At 42.3% G+C, this 20,330-nt stretch overlaps 1 protein-coding gene across 1 annotated transcript in view; it reads left to right on the forward strand.

The window, feature by feature from the left end:
• The window catches only part of FAM185A (family with sequence similarity 185 member A), a 40,307-nt gene extending 20,801 nt beyond the window's left edge, over positions 1 to 19,506 (forward strand). The window contains exons 6-8 of the mRNA XM_056847342.1: positions 7,363 to 7,461; positions 10,036 to 10,170; positions 19,368 to 19,506. Coding sequence (XP_056703320.1) covers positions 7,363 to 7,461; positions 10,036 to 10,170; positions 19,368 to 19,486 — 353 coding nt within the window. The 3' untranslated portion in view covers positions 19,487 to 19,506. The remainder of the gene's footprint in view (positions 1 to 7,362; positions 7,462 to 10,035; positions 10,171 to 19,367) is intronic.
• The last annotated feature ends 824 nt before the right edge of the window (positions 19,507 to 20,330 follow it).

Raw genomic sequence — 20,330 nt, forward strand, 5'->3', positions numbered from 1 at the left:
TTTTTCTGCACCTTTAAGAAACTAATGTCCTCTGCAATGGCCATTGTGGGGGTTGCTAGGCCAACAACAACAGTATTGCCAGCCTTCAGGAATTGGCTTCTGTCAGTAAAAGGCAAAGAAGAGGGCATTTTTCTTAAAAGGCAAAGAAGAGGGCAAATGACAGACAGATAAAAGAAAGGTTGGTTGGTAGGTGGGAAAGAGAGAAGGAAGCAGGGGAAGATTGCCAAGAGGAGGGAAAGAGGAAATAATGTGGGTAGGGGGATTTGGGTGGAAGAGTTGTGGGGGAGGTGCAGCATTATGGGATAATTTTTTTAATGCAATCTTGTGTATTTACTGGAAGGTCTTACTGGAAGTTACAAACTGATGGTTCTTAGAGCTAACCTTTATAACTTACAGTAAAGACTTCCTATAAGTAGACAAAGCTGTTTTTTAAAAAAAGCTCCCACCTCCACTCCAAGCAATGGCAGGCAATGGGATCTGGGGGCAGGGGGTACAAGGGAAATTGAAGTCCCCTCTGCAAGTCCTTGCAGGTCCCCACCGTGCAACTGGGCCATGGTTTTCCCAGGTAGAGGCTGCCGGGGGAGGGAAGTACAAAAAACTGAAGATGGGGAGGTTAGATAAATGTTAGATGGGGAGGTTGCTGTGGGGTAGAAGGAGAGCAGGAAGAAAGGAGAGGCTATGGTGGCTTTCAGAGAAGGGAAAGAGGAAATAGTAGGGGAGGCTGACACACAGTGCTTCCTGCAAGTCTGTACAGGTCTCCCACTTGTACAGTATCTTTAAGGAAAACATCCACTTGAACCAAGATGACTCAGTAGAAGGCAACTTTGTGTGTTCACTTGACCAGGGCATTGCAGCTGCCTCATACAGCAAAGATATATTAGTTTGAAGATGGAGCTTATGTTGACTTAGAACATTCTTTTTGCTTTTGTGGGGAAGGGGAACACACCACCATGTTCTCTCATGTCTGGGTTCATCCCTGAATATAGCAGTCTGGGAAAAGGAAATAATATAAGAGTTTGCCAAGGCTGGGAAATTCCATACAGTTGTACAGTCATCACTCTGTTGTAGCAAAATTTAAGAGCTGGATTTTAGAGTTCAAGACACAAAGACCTCAGACTACTTTTCTTGGGAAAAACAAGATTTATTTAGCAATTGCTAGTCCCAGCTTTACTCTTGTGAGTAATAAAAAGAAAGCTCGGCCTGGACAGAGGCGTGCAAGACCTATTATAATCTTTGGTTAGTTCATTATACATTCTCTAAAACACGTCACCTATACATTATACTACTGATTGGTTTACAACTTTTCTGTCAACTTATTGGTTGATTAATATGTAATTCATTTGTTAATTGGCTTACTCATACAGACATTTCATTGGTGAATCATAAAACAGAAATTACTTGATTGGTCAGATCAACTTGTGTTGAGTCCATTGTCCATTGTTTTAACACCTGGCATTTCTATCTAGTTACAATTAATCTTTTCCTCCTTTGACATTCCAGCCACCCTGGCGTCTGGGTCTGTTTATTACAACCCTGGCCAACCTTGGAAGAACAAGCAATATTGTATAGTTATCTTTTCTTGAATTCTTTTCTGTCTGTCTTTAACTTCTAAATATATCTTTCTAGAGGCCCTCTGATTCTGGAGTTTTAATAATAATATTTCTCAATTTTTAACTCTTACAGGTCTGCTGCTTCAACTCAAATCAGCTAATGGAGTAATAACATTTTCTGCCCAACTAAATTTGCCTTTTGGTTTATATTTACAGCCATTCCAATAGAAATTTCATTTGTAATTATTAGGGACTAAAAGGCTTTTCTTTTTTACTGGAAGCATTCTGTCTTAAAGCCAAACATAGTTTCTTGCAGATACTTTCATGGTAGAAATGCTACATTGGAACACTAATAATTGATTGTTAAAGTGTTGTATCTCCTGCTGAGATAGTGAATGTTATAAGTGCACATGCAGAATCTCAGCCTGGGCTGACTTCATGGCTGCATTTTGTATTGTTCAATACTGGCATCTGTTTCCCAGACTTGTTGAATCTGGGGAAATGGTATTTGTCAAGCTTAATTCAAGGCGATAAAGAGATGCTTGGATAGCAAAATAGACAGTTTTTGTTTTGCTTTCAACAGTGCCCCCTCCCCCCTGCAATCCCCAAACCCTGTTTAAAGTTTTCCTGAGGTTAAAAGGAAGATCACATGTTTGTATTAAGACTGGCTGAAAGGGAAAGCAAAACTTTGTATGCAAATACTTCTGTGGTGGAACACAAGTTTGCTGGGCTGTGTGAAGCAATGGGGAAACTTCAAAACTGTTGAAGCGGTCCCATGGGCACCCATGCAGAGATTGCCTCTAGGGCCCTTCTTGCCTAGGGATGACAACTCTGGCTTGGGAAATTCCTGGAGAGTTGGGGGCATTGCTTGGGGAGGGCAAAGTTTGGGGAGGGGAAGGGTCTCAGCAGGGATCTGATGTCATAGAGTCTGCCCTCCAAAATGCCATTTTCTCCAGGGGAATTGGTCTCTGTGGTCTGGAGACCAGCTGTAATTTTGGGAGAACTCCAGGCCCCACATGGAGGTTGGCAATCCTACTCTCGCCACATACACCTGACTAAAACATCATATGAAAACATGCCACGTAACTTGCCCATCTCAGTGGGCCCCCAGGATGAACAGGCCACTGAGGATTGTGCCCCCCCCCGGAGGCCCTGCATGAGAATCCTCAAATTAAAAACCTGCCTTGGTTTAGATTCTCACTCAAATCTCTGTCCCTTGGCTTAAGTTTGTTGTATGGCTAAAATGCCACACTGAGCTTCTTGGAGGGATGGCAGGAGTGTATATTTAATTAATGGAGAAATACATTACCATGCATGATGGGGGGATCTAGTTAATGTTCCCCAGTAGTAGTTCCTGAAATAGCTTCTTTCCATGATATACTAGAGTCTTCTGTCTGTCACCCCTAAAAAAGTGTTTTGTTACAAACTGCACTCGTGGGTAATGGGAAGGGAAATTTCAGGAGGAAAAACTTGTGAGAACCATGGATCTGTTGATTGCTGTTAGGTACTGTTTGGGTGCAGAAGCTGCCTTCTTTCCCCTAGAACCTTGAAGTTAATGTGTTTATGATCGTGCAATATGATTCAGTAAGTCCAGCTGCTGGCTTGGTCCATGGGGTCCCTGTGCCAGCAGTTCCTGCCCACCCCTCGTCAGCCAATCTGGATCAAATCGACAGCTGTGGCTGTAAAGAAAAATGAAAGCACTCCCAAAAAAAAAAACTCTCTTCTCTCGCCAAATATTTTCTGGATCAGGCTAAGAAACCCTGGTCCTGTAAAATGAATGTGCTACACATGAGTGTTTCTGAATTCCAGAGCCTTTCAATCCTCTGCTGCACTTGCTGTTTCTGCTCAGTGCAAATGGAGAAATGGGAATCACGATCTCCTCCTCATCTGGGCTGGGGGTCCTCTTCCCCTTTATTCAAAGATGATCCATTCTTCTGCCCCTCTTCAAGGATATTTAGTTGAAGCAGCTCTCTGAACTCAGCTTTCTGAATGCAAGAGTCCCTCTCTATTTTTAGCATGTTTATCAAGCCCTCCTTAGTTTCTGAGCACAGGCTCCTAGACAACCCAAGGGGTTATTTGAGTATTCACAAATATAGGCAGCTGTTGTATAAACAACCTCTTTATTCGACTTTCTTTCTTGTAAAATATAACCCTGAACCAAACTGGCCTCCTCATCAGCTTCTCTTAGCCCTAGACAGCTGTCGCTCATAAATGGGAACAAAGCTATCAAAAAAGTTTCTTCTATTTTATTGTCTGTGCTAGCCTGACCCAAGATTGTTTAAATCTCTCAAGGACCACCCCCGTTTATCGTAGCCATGTGTTCCTTTTGTTTAAGAGTGTTTCTCCTTTTTATATTTCCCTGAAAGAGTCAGCCTTCAGGCTGTCCATACAAACTGTTGAATCCAAGAAGGTCTTCCTATCTCATTCACAATGATTACAATCTGTCTAAAGATGTGCCCTGAACCGGATTGCCCAGGCAGAACTAGGAAGATAAGCGGCATGGCCCTGGTTAGTACACAGATGGGGGACCACTAAGGAAGCCCAGGGTTGCTGTGCAGAGGCAGGCATCATCTCCTGCCTTGAAAGCCCTATGGAGCACTGAAAGTTGCTTCTTGGCTTTTTGGCTAAGATCAAGTGTAGAATGTCAACTGTGACTTGACTGCACTTTCCACCGCCAATATTAGATGAGCAGAGGAAGGCACTGGCAAACCACCTCTGTTAGTCTCTTGCCATGAAAACTAGGGTTGCCAACTGTCAGGTAGTAGCAGGAGATCTCCTGCTAATTTAACTGATCTCCAGTCTATAGAGATCAGATCATCTGGAGAAAAATGGCCGCTTTGGCAATTGAACTCTATGGCATTGAAGTCCCTCCCCTCCCCAAACCTCGCCTTCCTCAGGCTCTGCCCCAAAAGTCTCCCGCCGGTGGCGAAGAGGGACCTGGCAACCCTAATGAAACCCCCCCAAAGGGGTTGCCATAAGTCGGCTGCGACTTGACGGTACTTTACACACACAAGAGCCAAACCACATATGACACCGGGGATTTGTAATCAGATTCATGGACATACCTTTTGCTGCAGAAAGGTTGCAGAGGATTAGTGATATGGATCAGAGCAACAATGCTGAGAAAGGGGGGAATAACTCTTCCCTACCTGGCACTGTTCTTGTCCTGACCCCTCCTGCCTGGTGGCATCAAGCCTCTGTGGAGAAGATGATAGGAATACCTGTCTTTTTACCCTACCTGGGATTGACATAGCTCTGGAAAGCCATTTTCAATCAAGGGAACAGCCCTCTGGGGTATGATGAGGGGTAAAACCCACCTTTACCTGGCCCTCTGGCCCTGAGCTCTATGAGGTGTCCCCCATGGCTGCTTTTTGGAGCTAATATAAATGTCTGAGCTCCAGTCACAGACACTCCACCACCAGCAGCATGTCTGCTTTGACTCTTGCCCACTTATAAGGACAGAAGGAGAGGTGGGGTTTGATTTCTGTGAAAGTACCCTCTGGCTAATTTTCTAGATGGTGTCCATTGATCCTAGTAGTTGTTGTCTAAAATATAATAGTGCCAGTCTAACACAGCACATGTAGAGCCCTGTATAAAAATTAAACTCCGACCAATCAGCTCCTTCGTGAGCAAGAGAGGGGCAAGGGCTACTCCCCCTCTTAAAAACTTTAACAGGATTTTAGCTTCTTCTTTTTACAAAAAGCAAACTCTAGAGCAGGCTTTTACAGGGCAAAAAAAGAAAAGGACCGTATTTCCCATCTATCTCCCCTCCAAATGCTAGGGGAAATTGCATAACCTACTGGTTAAGTTCATTTAGACCAAAAAAAAAACTAAATTCCTTTTCTGGAAAGACTGTGGTTGGCAGACTTGTAGAAAGCTCCTGATAGACTTTTTCAAAGAATTTGCAGGGTTCCAGATGGAAGCCCTCTGCTAATTTGAGGATTGGGACCAGATAGTAGTTTACTGACTAATCCGTCATTCTGTTGGCTTGGTTCAACGTGAAAAATCTCCTCCCCTCTCCGCTTATTTTATCTTTTAGTATAACATCCAGTCTGATGAAGAGTTCTGGTGAACTTCAAAGCTTTCATAGTTTTATGTCATTTTGGTTGGTATGATATGGTTTGTATTGTGTGGTTTGTATTCTTGTTTTTAAGGCATTGTCCAACAACTGACTTTTTTAGTGGTCAAGATGGTTTGTGGGTATATGTACACACCTTCTACAGCTATGGAGACAAATTTACTTTTCTTCACTCAGCACATTGGAATGGTTGTTCTAGTTTCCTCTTTCTCTCATAGATTGATCTATCAAAAATCGCTTTTGGGGCTGAGAGGGAGGAAGCCAGGTTTGTATCTATAATTGGCAGTGCTGCTGCTGATGCCATCGGTTTCCAAGCAGATGCACCCAGGCAACTAACCCTTTTCCTTTCTAATATTTCCACTTATGTTTTATTAAATATAGGATATGGCTTCTTCCTATTCTTCTTTTCTTTTTGCTTTTTGGGTTTGTTACATCTGTAGTATGAAATCTTAGATAATACAAAAAATGTACGCCAATTCTGTGAGATTCTTGCTGATTCTGGAAACGTTATGAGCCTTTTGTTTGAATCCCGCCTTCTGTGTCTCATAATTAAAAAAACATGAAAGCAATATTTCTAAGAACCAAATAATCCAATCCAGCAGAAATGAACCTACCACCTAATTTAAAAATCTGAATTCCAAGCTTTGCCACTTTAGAACTCCCTCCTGAATAGCTCCATTTTCAACCCCGCTTAAATGCCATTAAGGTGGCAGCTTTCCTGACATTTTCACAGAGGGTACCTCAGAAAAAGCCTGCAGTTTTTGAAGGCTGAGAGAGACGGCAGTGTTGGAATGAGCGACGTTACCTCACAGGATCATGAAGGGAGAGGTAGTCCTTCAAGTATGTGGGTCCCAGAACAAAAAGAATTGTAAAGATTTGCACCAGTACCGTGAATTGAACCTGGAAACATACAGGCAGCCCCAGTAAAGATTTTAGGATTGGAGTAATACGAGTTCAATATTTTGTTCCAGGAAGAAATGGGCTGCCACAGTTTGACCTGTTGAAATTTCCAGGTTGTCTTCATGTAGCACATGATACAATAGCCAAATTATATGTTACATGGCCAAAATTAGCTAAATTCAGAAGGGGGCTTTCTGCAAATTCTTGGGGCAAAGTTACACCCTTGGGTTATTCATTTAAAATATTTATATCCTGCACAGTCCAGAATCTACCCAGTTTTCCAGCAGATTCCCTCTTTAAGCTAGAAGAGGTGGTCTCAGTGCTGAAACCGCTGCCTGCAGATAATAGTCCTTGTGGACTTCAGTATTCATAGACTATATCTGAAAGTCTATCAGAGACAACAATTCTATGTCTGCTGTCTCTGTGTTTTTTGAAAATATGCTGTGTTTAGAATCATATCATTTTTGTTTTGGTGGCTCCTTCTTTCTGTTTTCTGAAGATGTCTGGGGAAAATGTATATATGATTATCACTGAATATTTAGAGAAGAATTAAGCTATGTTACTTTCTGGAACAAACACATGTTCTCTATATCTAGATTTCAGTGACTCTCAAATTTTCCAATAAAAAGTTAAATGCAAGGAGAACATCCTGTCCCCTTGCAGTTTAGTAGAACAAAGGTTTCTGGGGACTGTCTTTCTCAGAAACAAACATTTCAGAAACCCTCGAGGCACAGTGCCTTGCTCAGAATCAGTTAAAAGGAGCCCCATGAAACATACCATTTAATTAGTCTCAACCTGCTCAAATCTAAATATCTTTTTGTTGGTGTTTTTCAGATTCTTCAGAAGGATTCCTAAAAGCATCCACATGTCAAGGGAAGATTGACATTTATACAATTAGTCAGGAAGGGGAAGTGGACCTAAAGTCTCAGAATGGTTAGTAAATAATCTTTTAAATAAAACCTGTGAAATAAAAGAAACTTAGATTTCAAGCTAGCAACAGGTATTAAATTATGCATTGAGTTCAATGGCTTTAAAATGTATTTTATTTATTGTTCTGTGATGTTTGCTGAACCTAACTCCTAGAGACCTGTAGAAGCATTGTGATATCTGAGCACGATGGGGCATCCTGTCCACCTGACTACATTGAACTCCTTGTTTGAACCTTGCCTATTGGCTGGTTGGCTCACAGACCCTCCCTCCCAGGTGAACCCCCACCCCTGGCCACCTTCCTGCTTATACCCATTCCCTGGGGTAGCCGGTAGGGCTTCAGTGGGATAACAGATTTCCCTCAGCTACCTCCACTTTGTCTAAAACAGTTCTCTGTCAATCTGAGGAGATCTAATCAAACCATAATGCCTGAGCCTATTTCTAACCATCTGTCTCTCTCCCAAATCCCAGTCCATCTGCAGTTTCCTAATTGTCATGTCCTAACTGTCCCTGACTCTGATCCTATTGGCTCATGAAGATATGAATAAATTATGATAATACTTCCATCACAGCGGTTGCATACAAGCTGGCAAACTATGCTGGCTGTGCTTGCTGTGCAAACTAGAACTGGAAGCCATGGGTTATTCATGGTTACCGGTTCTGGTTTAGAAGGGAAGCGCAAAACCAGGCTAGGCACTTCTAGGGGCTCAAGGATTTTGTCCATGGGGCATGATTTCCCCCTTTCCCCCTCCCATGGCAACCTGAGATGCTCCCTGAAATCCTGTTCTTGTGGGAGAGGATGCCCCCGGAACTGGATTTCAGGGGGACATTTTGGGCGACGAGGGGGGGAGGGAATGATTCTCCGTTCTTGCACCTGCATAAACTATGGGTCCAGTCCATAGTTTTCCATTTCATATCTGGGAAAGGGAGTGAACTGGCGCACGTGAGGGAAGAAGGAAGAAGGAGAAAAGAATGCATGGCTCATACAGTGCTAAACCATGGCTTGGCAATAGACATGAGCTCAGCCTGTGTCATAGTCTGTATCTCTTAGCGTAGGCGTTCAGGCAGTACTACAGCAGATCTTCTAGCTAGCACATCTGTTTGTGGTTTGTCTTCTGGATAGACGTGCTGGTGGAGATCATCTTACCTGCTGAACATGCAAGATCAGGGAAAACGTTAACATACTCGCTGACAAGAGGGTTTTACAAAAACTTCCTTGCTGGGCCAACCTTACATAGCTGCTGCAGTTTACACAAGCCACAGTAGGGGAAACTGGAATAAAGCCAGGAATCTGGCCCCTCAATTCAGAGTACAATAATGCAACAGATAAGCTTAAGAAGTGAACTGTGTGGTATTGTAAGGGAAAAGAAACCTGTTTGTAAGGCTCTATAATATATTTTTACTTTGTTTTCCCATCTACAGGAAACCCCACTCTTCATAAAATTCTTATATTGTAAGGAGAACCCAACCACTAAATTGACTGAGCTATTTCAGATGTTTTGAGACTGGCTCAGGAACCAGCATCATCCATGAAGTGAACCTATGGTTCCTAGGCCTCTGTCCTCAACCCCTGAAAGCCTTTGGGACCAGGGTACGGGGAAGGATTTCACCTGGAACACTCTAGTAATTCCCAAAAAACTCTGTGGTAAAACCATAATGTTTCTGGGACTTCCTAGAGCGTCATGGTGCTATTCAACATCACCCCACCCCATCTTCTTCCCACTACTCATTCAAGCAGTGATAGGGGCCGGGAGGTGGCACCTGGAGGTCTCCCACTGTTCCTGGTAAGTTGGCCACCATAAGGGGGCCCCACATTGAGGGAGAAGGTACTTAAGCATGGCTGTTCTAACCAAGATCACAATTTCTTAATGGATAAGTCTAAACACAGGTACATGCTTCTAAGCCTGTGGATTTCAGTGGACTTAGAAGGGTATATGTTTGCTTTGGATGGCACTTCGAGGCTCTTCTGTGGCAGAAGTGAGGCTATCCTTCCTTCCTAGTTCCAGAGCTAAATTAAAAGTTTCATTATGTCTGTAGAGAGAAACTCTTTTCCATAAGGAAAAAAGTAGTAGGAGGATCACCATCTGAGTAAGCTGTTGGTCAGGCGCTTGTTGCACCATGCAGGCTTGGCACACGTGGAATAAAAGATAAAAGGCCTCCTCCCTCGTGATCTATGAAGAGCGTGACAATGTGGCTCTCTGGAGATTCTTGGGCAAGAGCAGCAGGCTCATAACAGTGTGGTGTAATGGTTAGAGTGCTGAACTAAGATCGAGGAGACCCAGGTTCAAATCCCCACTCTGCCACCGACGTTCGTTGGGTGACCGTGGGCCAGTCATGCACTCTCGGCCTAACCTCCCTCACAGGGCTCTTGAGGCTATAATGACGGAGGGGAGAATGATTTAAGCCACTTTTGGTCCCCATTGGGAAGAAAGGCTGGATATAAATGAAGTAAACAAACAAACAAATAAATATCTCCGTGTGCATCTGAGTTTTGTTTTTGGGTCTCCTCTGGTTTGATGGTGCGGCTCAGGCCATGCCTTGTCTGTTAACACGAATCCTTTCACTGTTATGTTATAACAGGCTCCATTACTGTCAAAGTACCTGCCACACTAAAAGCTTACCTGCACTTATCTGGAAGCCAGATTGACTTGAGCCCTGAGGTCCAATTGCAAGGGACCCAGAACGTCTCCAGAGAGGGAAACATAACAGTTACTGGTAAGGCTTTTGCCTTTTACAGTTTCCTAATAAAGCTTTTCCTTTACTAAAATGTCATTGTTGAATAATTAATGTGTATCCAGATTTGATCAGGTCAACACACCTTTCCCCAGGACAAGTGAAACATGCCCCAGGTTTCTCCCCTCAGTTTTAGTCTGCCTTTCATTAGCTTATGAAGTTTTACGTAGCATTCACATTTTTTTGATGTTCAGAATAGTTTAAAATAGGTGTCATGATGAACCAAAGCTAAGCATTAAATATGTAATTAATTTTGGTTAGATCCAGGGCTAACCTAAGGGTTTGGGGTGCTGTAGGTGAAATATGACTTTGCCCTCCGTCCTTCAACAAACATAAATATAATGAAACATCAACTGGTTTATTCTAAGGGCTGTAATCTTACGCATGTTTACCTGGGAGTAAATCCATTGAACATAATTGGACTTACTTCTGAGTAGACACACATAGGAGGAATGCTGATTCAGCACTTCTGTGTACCCTGGACTGCTGAATCCCTCTAACTCTTTTGGCCCCGTTCCCCCTGCTCTGGCACCCTAGGAAATCACCTAGATTTGCTTGGTGAATGGGACAGCCCTGATTAGATCCTCCTTATGGTATAGAACACCTGCTAATGTATAATTGATTTATTTTTAATTTAAAAGAAAATTCCTTACTTTAAATCCTGGTATGAGATCTATGGCCCTGACCTGGATGGCCCAGGCTAGCCTGATCTCGTCAGATCTCAGAAGCTAAGCAGAGTCGGCCCTGGTTATTATTTAGATGGGAGACCACCAAGGAATACCAGAGTTTCTGTGCAGAGGAAGGCATTGGCAACCACCTCTGTTAGTCTCTTGCCATGAAAACCCCAAAAAGGGGTCGCCATAAGTCAGCTGCAACTTGACGGCACTTTACACACACACACACGAGATCTACGACTACAATTTCCACCAATACAAGGGGAGGCAGTTTTCAACCATTCCATCTCCCTGCTGTAGACCTCCCCCCATTTCACACTTTGTGTTGTTGCTGACAGTCCCCGATCCCCCAGGATCAACATTTTTGGGAGGCTGGTGGGCTGCAGTGGAAAGGGGGAGACAGGAAAGTTCTGTTCTGCCGATGGAAGTGCCTTCCATTAGTGGAAATTGTACTCAGGATCCAGTTCTTGGTGAAGAAAGAATTCTGGGTAGGCTGTGGTTAACAGCATTATCTATGATACAGTCAAGGTGCAGGGGGTTAGTGTCGGAGGACCTGCGACTGCTCCTGAGCTCAACCAAAGTTAAGGAAACAGATCAACCATACCTCTGCAACAGCTCTGAGTCATAAGGGGTAGTATTTATTAGGAAGCATGAACTATGCACAATCATTCTTAAGCTGCATAAAACATTACCTCAGGTTTTGAGGGAAAGTCTTCGTTCAGTGGAAAATTCCCATGGCACAAAGGGTTACTAATAGTAGCTATTTCAGGCTTCTACATTTAGAAGTTACTTCACAGTTAATCAATTCAGAAAATGGCTAAAATGGCACATCTCTTGGGAGTGAAAACATGAGATACTAGTAAAAAAATATCTGCTAGGAAATGGGAACGAATAGAATAAGTCCTAGTTTAGATAGGGTTGCCAACTCTAGGTTGGGAAATGCCTGGGATATTGCGGGTGGTGCCTGGGGAGGGTATGCGGTGGGGAAGTTGCTCAGCAAGGATGTGATGCCATGGAATCCAACCTCTGAAGCAGCCATTTTCTCCAGGGGAACTGATCTCTGTAGCCTGGAGGTCAGTTGTAATTCTAGGAAAACTCCTGACCCCACCAGAGGTTGACAACCCAATTTTAGAGTTGCTTAATTTATCCTGCTCTGCTCCTTAATATTGGTCACGGATGCTACACTCCAGAAACACAAGGGCAGCCTTCACCCTCAGGCTTGCATTGTTTGCTGTGTGGCTGTAGGATGGCATCTTAAGCTGGTGGGGCCATTCAGCAGCATTGTGGGCTCCAAACCACCATGCTGGCTCTTAGATGGATTAATAAACCATTCAATATTGTGGCTTCCATTAGATCCAGAAGTCATCCTCTCTGTGTTAAGAAAGAATATAAAGAAATCTTATTTTCTCGGCATTGACAAGAATATTAATTGCCAAGTACAGGAAACAAACTCCACCCCCACTCCTAAGTTCATGGGATATGGCTGATTTAATGAAGATGACACATATGATTAAACAATGGAAGAGAGTTTTTCCAGCAATTAGGAATACAATCCAAATTTGTTGTGGTCTGATTTAATGCAGATGTTGTTCATATAAATATTTTTGTGCATAATGTAATTTTTAAAAAGATGCACACACTATAGTAAAGGCAGTTCTTAAGCAGCTGATACTAATAGCTCTTCCCCCAATCCTTTGACTTCTTCCCACAAATGTTATATTGTCCAGTGAAGCAGGATCGAAGCTTCTGCAGGATTTGACACCTCCACTTTCATTCTGCATTTCCGTCTTCAAAATGAAAGATCAGGAATTGAGCGCTTCACTTTTGGCATATCTAACATAGCTCATGACACAGCACAAGATGTGGTAGTTAAGATATCTTGACCTCTTTATGTCACTGGGAAAGAATGTCCTTGTTAAATGAATCCCCAAGAGAGCGACTTGACCTTCTCTTCTTTATAAGGGTTGGGGGTGGGGGACAACTAAGTATTCAGTCGCTTTCATATCAGCAAGGAGAACAAGGTTGTAAAAACTTTTGTTTTGGAAAATGAAGTCATCGAACATGAAAAGAAACCGGCAGCAGCGGAGGACCCCTTTGCTGATTTAGCATCGAGGCTTCCCAGAAGCAGGTACAAGACATTAAACAGGCCTGCTGTATTCTGTCTCCCAGAAGATCTAGGGCACAGATCTAGGGCATATATCAGATACTCCATATATGACCCGGGAAACAGGCTGTGGAAATTGCGTGCTTGGCCACTTTTTTGGGAATAAGCAGAAAAAGAAAAGGCCATTTTATGTGGACTTGTAAACATGAATGTTGTAGTTAATTGCAAATGAAAAAACATAGATTCCTCCAATTTATATTTAACATCTTGTTCCTATGTTCTGGTGAGTCTATCTAGTTGAATCAGATTCCAACAAACATACATACATCATTTATATTGTAAAACCAGTTGTATGGGGAAACGACACATTTTCATCAAGTTACAAATGGACCATTGCACTGTGCCATTTATATAACCAACTATAATTATTTACTGTATGCACTTCAGGGGTTTCGCAATATGGCTGGTGCTAGTGTTATGTTCAGATCTGCTAAGAAATCTGGTTTGTGCTGGACCTGCTGCAATGAAATGGGCAGTCGGGATTCTTTAGTCTGTTGGTCATCCTGATAGATCACCTGCTCTAGGTAGTGGAAAATAACCTCTCGGCTATTTTCAGTAGCATCAGCCAAAGCCCTATTTAACTGAGACTCCAGTCTTTCCTGAGGGGCAAATCCCAGAGGATGGTGCTAGAGGGCTGCCCCTTGAGTGTTCATATTTTGCAGTTTCATGTTGCTCCTGCCCCACCCACTCACATAATGTCTATGTGAAACCCCTGGGGGAAATCATAGAATCATAGAGTTGGAAGGGACCACCAGGGTAATTTAGTCCAACCCCCTGCCCAATGCAGGAAATTAACAACTACCTCCCCACACATCCCCAGTGACCCCAACCCTCCCCCCACCATGCAGGATCCCACAATCAAAGCACTCCCGACAGATGGCCATCCAGCCTCTGCTTAAGACCTCCAAAGACGGAGACTCCACCACCCTCCGAGGCACCCTCCACCGTCGAACAGCCCTCACCATCATCCAGAGTTTGGAGTTCAATGGCATTGATATGCTGGTGATGCTAAGTTCTTTTTAGCAGAGTGTGTTTATAAAGGACTGTGCTGGGAGGTTCATCCAGGTTAAAGAGAACAGAATGCATTTACATTACTAGATATAGACAAGGAAACAGCATTTAGTAGATTAGAAAGAAGGGTGGCTCTGTATCTCTGGGTGGCTGGCATTCCCATTTACAGCCCCCTGCAGTGTACAAAAGTACATAGAACATTGTGTATTCTAAAAGTTTTCCCACTAAAGAGTTAGGTTTGAAGACTGAGAGTTCTGTGTGATCCAGCTGGTTGTTGCCATTCTGGAGTGAGCATATCTGCCCTTGTGTGACCTTAACAAAATCCATATTGATCTATTGTAACATTAAATCCATATTGATCTATTGTAATACTGACCCTGCTTAGCTTCCGAGATCTGATGAGGCTAGGCTATATGCGGCCTTCCCTCCCTTGTTGCTGGGTAGGTGCTATTTATTTAAAAGGCAGGTACATGAACTATAAATAAAATAAATCTGGCACTACTGAAACCAAAGATTGCAGAAAAGTTAGTGAAAACTGAAAAGTGCATGTTTAGGCTAGAGCATGGATGACTAAGAAGAGTTCATAACATTGAGTGGGCTGTAATTTTGGTTCTGGCAGTCATTGGAAGTGCCAGTTACACATTCATTTTTATTACATGCTCATCACATTAAATAGGACTACATTTCACATTAGGTATTTAATGTACCACATGTATGGTGTACACATGCACACTTAGGCCATGATTCTTTCTAGCCTGTACACAGCAACACATGGAAGAATTGGCATGGGGCTCATAAAAGCTTGGGCTCCGACTCATCTGAGGCCCGATTTGTGGGCACGGGCAGCGGGGAGCGGTGCCGCCATTGGGAGGAGGCGAGCAGGTGGCCAGTGGTGTGGCAGGCAGCTGATGAGCAGCGGGGAGTTCCCAGGCCGGCCAAGCGCAGCTCTGTGGCTCCACAGCTGACTGGCAGGGAAGCCAGCAAATAGGTCATATTTGTCATTTAGATCATTAGGAACCAAGATTTGCAAAGTGTATATCTAGGGTTGCCAACCTCCAGGTAATATCTGGAGATCACCTGCTATTACAACTGATCTCCAGCCAATGGAGATCAGTTCACCTGGAAAAAATGGTCGCATTGGACTCTATGGCATTGAAGTCCCTCCCCTCGCCAAACCCCATCCTCCTCAGGCTCCTCCCCCAAAATCTCCCGCCAGTGGTGACGAGGGACCTGGTAACCCTATGTATATCCAATAGGATTCACGTTGGTATAAGCACCTATCAGGAATTTTAAAAACTCAATAGTCAGGCCTGAAGTAGCTCTATACACATACTTGAAAAAACAGAACTCCCTGCACACATCTGGTTTGACTGTAAAGGTCCACGGAAAGTGTGGAGTTACTAATTTAAGGGGGGGGAAACCAGAATTAATAACATGTGACCAAGTTAGAACTTTGCATTTTCTAAGCCTTTCAGACTGTACTAGAACTCCTTTCCCCCGCCCCCACCACCACCAATTGACTAAATTCTTGGAATGATTTTGAAGAACATGCGTATTTTTTTAAAAACGGAATCCATGGCAAAGTAACTTCTAGTAACTTAGCTGTAGGTGATACAGCTGTAGCTGAAGTGTGATTCCTTAGAAGGCCTCTCTGAATCGAGACACATTTTTTTTTTTACCATGTGCTTTGTCTTTTTACGGAGAGAGCCACGTCCCAAGTGGATAAAATTGTGTTGGGTTTTCAATAGGAAACAGACTTTCGGGTGAAAAAGAAATATTCTGACACAAGTTTAGCATGTGTTCGGTGTACCATAAGTCATTTGCACTTTGTTTCTACAGTGGTGAAGCAAATCCTATATCTCGGGGGACAAAAGATTTCTTTTGTTTCACATTCCAAGACAACGCTGTGCTTCGTTGAACATTCTGTAGATGAAAAAAAATGGTTGGGGGCATCTTACCTGCAAGTGAAATGCTAGCCTGATCTCCTGCAAGGATAGTTCATTATCAAACAGTTCCCATGCTTGGGATGTGAGTAATTTCAGCAGAAAACTCTTAAGCAGATGAAAAGATGCATAAATCAAGTACTTCCCCCATAGATCATTTTAGCTCAGACGATGACACTAAGGGAACAATCTCAACTGGTCTGCTCTGGAATGTCTCATTTTATTCAATGGGGCTTGCTCCGGGGAAAGCATTCTTAGTATTGCAGCCTAACAGTGCAGTCCTAAGTGGAGCTACACCATCCTAAATCCTTTGAAGTTGACCGATTTAGAAGGATGTTAACCCTGCATAGGATTGCACTATAAACTATGTTATGCCTACAACTTTCCAGTTTAGTTGTATTTAATTTCCCAAAGAACTTGTCTGAGTCCTGTTAGAACTAATTTCTTCGATGTGATTCTGTTTCGTGTTGCCTCTGTGTTTTAAAGCCAGATGCTGAAAATAGATTTTGGGGGTGGGGGTGGGGAGGATGACTGCAAATAAGATTGAAAACATAAGAATGAAAGTTTTTAGATTCTAGACTGTGTAATTTGACCTTGAATCTCTTATTTAAGGAAACAGATGTTTACAGTGCAATCCTATACAGAGTTACTCCAGTCTAAGCCCATTGAAATGAATGGGCCTCTACTGGAGTAGCTCTCCTTAGGAATGCACTGTCAGAGCTGTTGTTTTAAATTAATTTTGTTTTGCTTGTGTGGTTTTTGGGGGGAAATGGCTGAAAAGGGTTGTTTGACATTCCATGACCATAATAAAATTTTAAGAAGATGTAGGAAAAAAGAGGTATAAAGTATTTTAGTGGAGCTACAAGTATCCATTTTGCATTTCAGTCTTGAGCACTTTTCTAATAATGACTCTTTTAGATGTAATACACTTCAGAAACTATGTTGAAAGACCATAAAAATTATTTGGAGTAAAAATAAAACAAAAAAATTAAGAGCAGGAAAGGAAATGATCAATGAAGAATCAAACTGACCTGTACACAATAATTTGAAGAATTAAAAGAAAATTCACATTTCCTCCTGGATAATAAAGCAAGCCAAAAGGAACCCCTTTTAAAACTGGAAGGATGTACGTATAGTTCATAAATGGTAACAGTTCCCATTAATACAGATTGATTAAAACCGTGTGGGTAAACTAATAATACTGTGCCACACATCTGTTTGGTTCAGAGCTTACCAAACTGGATGTGATCTGGAAGAACTGTTTGAAAGTTTCTGTATATGTAGGGAATGACTTTGGAGTATAATTTTTCTCCTAAGCAATTGGACTTATAACGCCTACCTCAAATGGCTGTAATGTGGGTGAGGGTAAAGATGGATATTTCAAATAGTAATTATGTGTGTGTGTGTGTATGTACATATATAACCATATAAATAATATATACTATACTAATATAATTGTGTGTGTGTGTGTGTGTGTGTGTGTGTGTGTGTGAGAGAGAGAGAGAGAGAGAGAGAGAGATCAACAATCTATTCAAAGCCTTGCTATTGAGGAAGGGTTTTTTCTTCTATGGATAAGACAATAGCATATTCGTTTTTTTCACCTAGCAAATAGTAGTGGACTTAAAACAGGCTAGTCACAAATCAGGGTTTGTGGTTTAGTGAACTTTAGGTGCTCTCAAAAGGTTTGACCTTCTTGGAGTTAACTGCAAACAAAAACTACACATGGATTCGATCTGTTGGGCCATTCTGAAGCAGGGATCTAAATCTTCTCCAGATAAAAAGTTTGCTGAATCAGGAGAAATACTGTGGAATTGTAAGAAAAGTCTCTGCCAACTCTCCTTTGATTGTGAAGGTTCAAGGATGTTGACTTTTAAGATAGGAATTTCTTGAAGAAATGCTCTGCACATTTGAAAGAGCCTGGGTCTGTCTCTCTTGTACACATTCTTCTGCTGGGATCAGAGTTCAAATTATAAATCTAGAAGAGAATACAGAAGTGGTTTCTTTTGATACATCCTATATTAGTCTACTAGTTGATGTAATGAATAAATTTAATATGCACAGGCTGAATATGGAGTTTAGAACCCCAAACAAAAATAATTTCAGCATGGACCTTTTTCTTTTTGTAAGCAATCTCTGCCAGGTCCCCAGATTCAGGCAACATTTTTAATGTTGTTTTTGATGCTAGACTACTTTACGTATATTAAATACCAAAATTCCCATGTATATTGCTGGCATGTAAGTGGCTGGGAGACTGCAGAGGCAACAGCACTTTCATGCAGTGATTATACTCAAAATCCCTTTTGCACAAAGATTCTTGATCTCTTCAAGAAGAGGGCAAACTTGATCAAAACAAATATTTAAAGTTGCTTTGAGGGTTTCATTGGGAGCAGCGGGGGTAAAGGGAACCGTTCCCTTCTGCTTGATTTTCCATTTTATATCCATTCCCCTGACACTGGTTTTTGTGCTCACAAACACTCATTTGGGGGGGGGGGAGCATTTGAGGGACAATTTGCAGTGAGAAATGGTTGGCAGGGAAAGGGTTAACTCCCTTCATCATTCCAGTGTGGTGTAGTGGTTAAGAGCGGTGGTTTGGAGTGGTGGAGTCTGATCTGGAGAACCGGGTTTGATTCCCCACTCCTCCACATGAGCGGCAGGGGCTAATCTGGTGAACTGGATTTGTTTTCTCACTCCTATACATGAAGCCAGCTGGGTGACCGTGGGCTAGTCACAGCTCTCTTAGAGCTCTCTCGGCCCCACCTACCTCACAGGGTGTCTGTTGTGGGGAGGGGAAGGGAAGGCGATCGTAAGTCAGTTTGAGATTCCTTAAAGGAACAGAAAGTCGGCATATGAAAACCAACTCTTCTTCTTCTCCTTCTCCCTCCTGTCCTGAAGCTGCTTTTTATTTTAGAAGGCAAAGTTATAGGCATGTGTATACTGTGTAGTTTGGGGCTTTGTGTGGCCATTGGCAAGAAAGTGGCTCTAAGACTGCTGCTGCTGTTACCCAACAAACTCCAACCAACATGGATTGCTTGAATCTAAAGCTAGGAGTGGTGATCACTGTATTCTCACTTTCTGCTTCCACAGAGGAGTGGATTGGGCAAAGCTCATTTTGTAATCACAGATTATTGATAGCCTTGTTTAAAAATCAACATGATATTGAAACATATTTATCGTCCCAAAATTATTCCTCTGGCACTCAGTAGTAGAGAGTGAATCATGGTGTGATGTCAAGGAGGAAACCACAAAAAGCAACACAGATCTTTTAAAAGCATTCTGATTTCTTCCAGTAATATCCCCTTGGAGAATATTTTCATGAAGGTCAGGAAAAAGGCCCCTTATTGACAATGTGTTATATTAATGGATTTTTTTTTAAATTTATTTGTTCAGGGCATCTGAATCAAGGGGATGAAAAAGAAAAATATATTAAAGCAGAGACACAAAATGGCAGAGTTCATCTCAAAAGCCAAACCTGGTTCCAGTCTGTAAATCTGAAGGCTCCATATTAAAGGTTATTGGGCTATGTGAATCACAGAGATTGCAGTAATGTTGGTTCTGCCTTGGAGTGAATGTGTGGGGTCTTACCCAATTTTTGTATGTCAGAGGGCTGTTCTTAATTTACTCTTATTTGTGTTAATGTTTCTGGTTTTCAAGATTATGATGAAAAGCTTCCCTAATTTTGCTCTTGACTATTTTAAATCACCTTTAACTGACCTGGGGGGTTACCGCATTATGTATTCCCAGCGATGTATTAAGAGTTTGAAAATGTTATAAAAAATACTGTTTGCACTTTCTATGTATTCCCACCGATGTATTAAGAGTTTGAAACTGTTATAAAAAATACTAGTCGCACTTTGTTTGGCGTCTTTAGCTGTGGAGACGTCTTCCAACCATTTTTCAGCCGTGGCATCCAAAAACTCTTTTAAAGCGATGTTTTTTTATAATATTTTCAAACTCTTAATACATCGCTGGGAATACATAATGCAGTAACCAGAGCCAGCATGCTGTAATGGTTAAGAGCGGTGGTTTGGAGCGGTGGACTGTAATCTGGAGAACCAGGTTTGATTCCCCACACCTTCACATGAGTGGTGGACGCTAATCTGGTGAACTGGGGCTGTTACCACACTAGGTATTCCCAGCAATGTATCAAGAGTTTGGAAATGTTATAAAAAAACATCGCTTTAAAAGGGTTTTTGGATGCCATGGCTAAAAAATGGTTGGAAGACGTCTTCACAGCTAAAGGGGCCAAACAAAGTGCGAACAGTGTTTTTTGTAACAGTTTCAAACTCTTAATACATTGCTGGGAATACCTAGTGTGGTAACAGCCTGGGTTGGTTTTCCCACTCCTATACA

Source organism: Euleptes europaea, chromosome 3, assembly GCF_029931775.1.
Source record: "Euleptes europaea isolate rEulEur1 chromosome 3, rEulEur1.hap1, whole genome shotgun sequence".
Taxonomy (NCBI): domain Eukaryota; kingdom Metazoa; phylum Chordata; class Lepidosauria; order Squamata; family Sphaerodactylidae; genus Euleptes; species Euleptes europaea.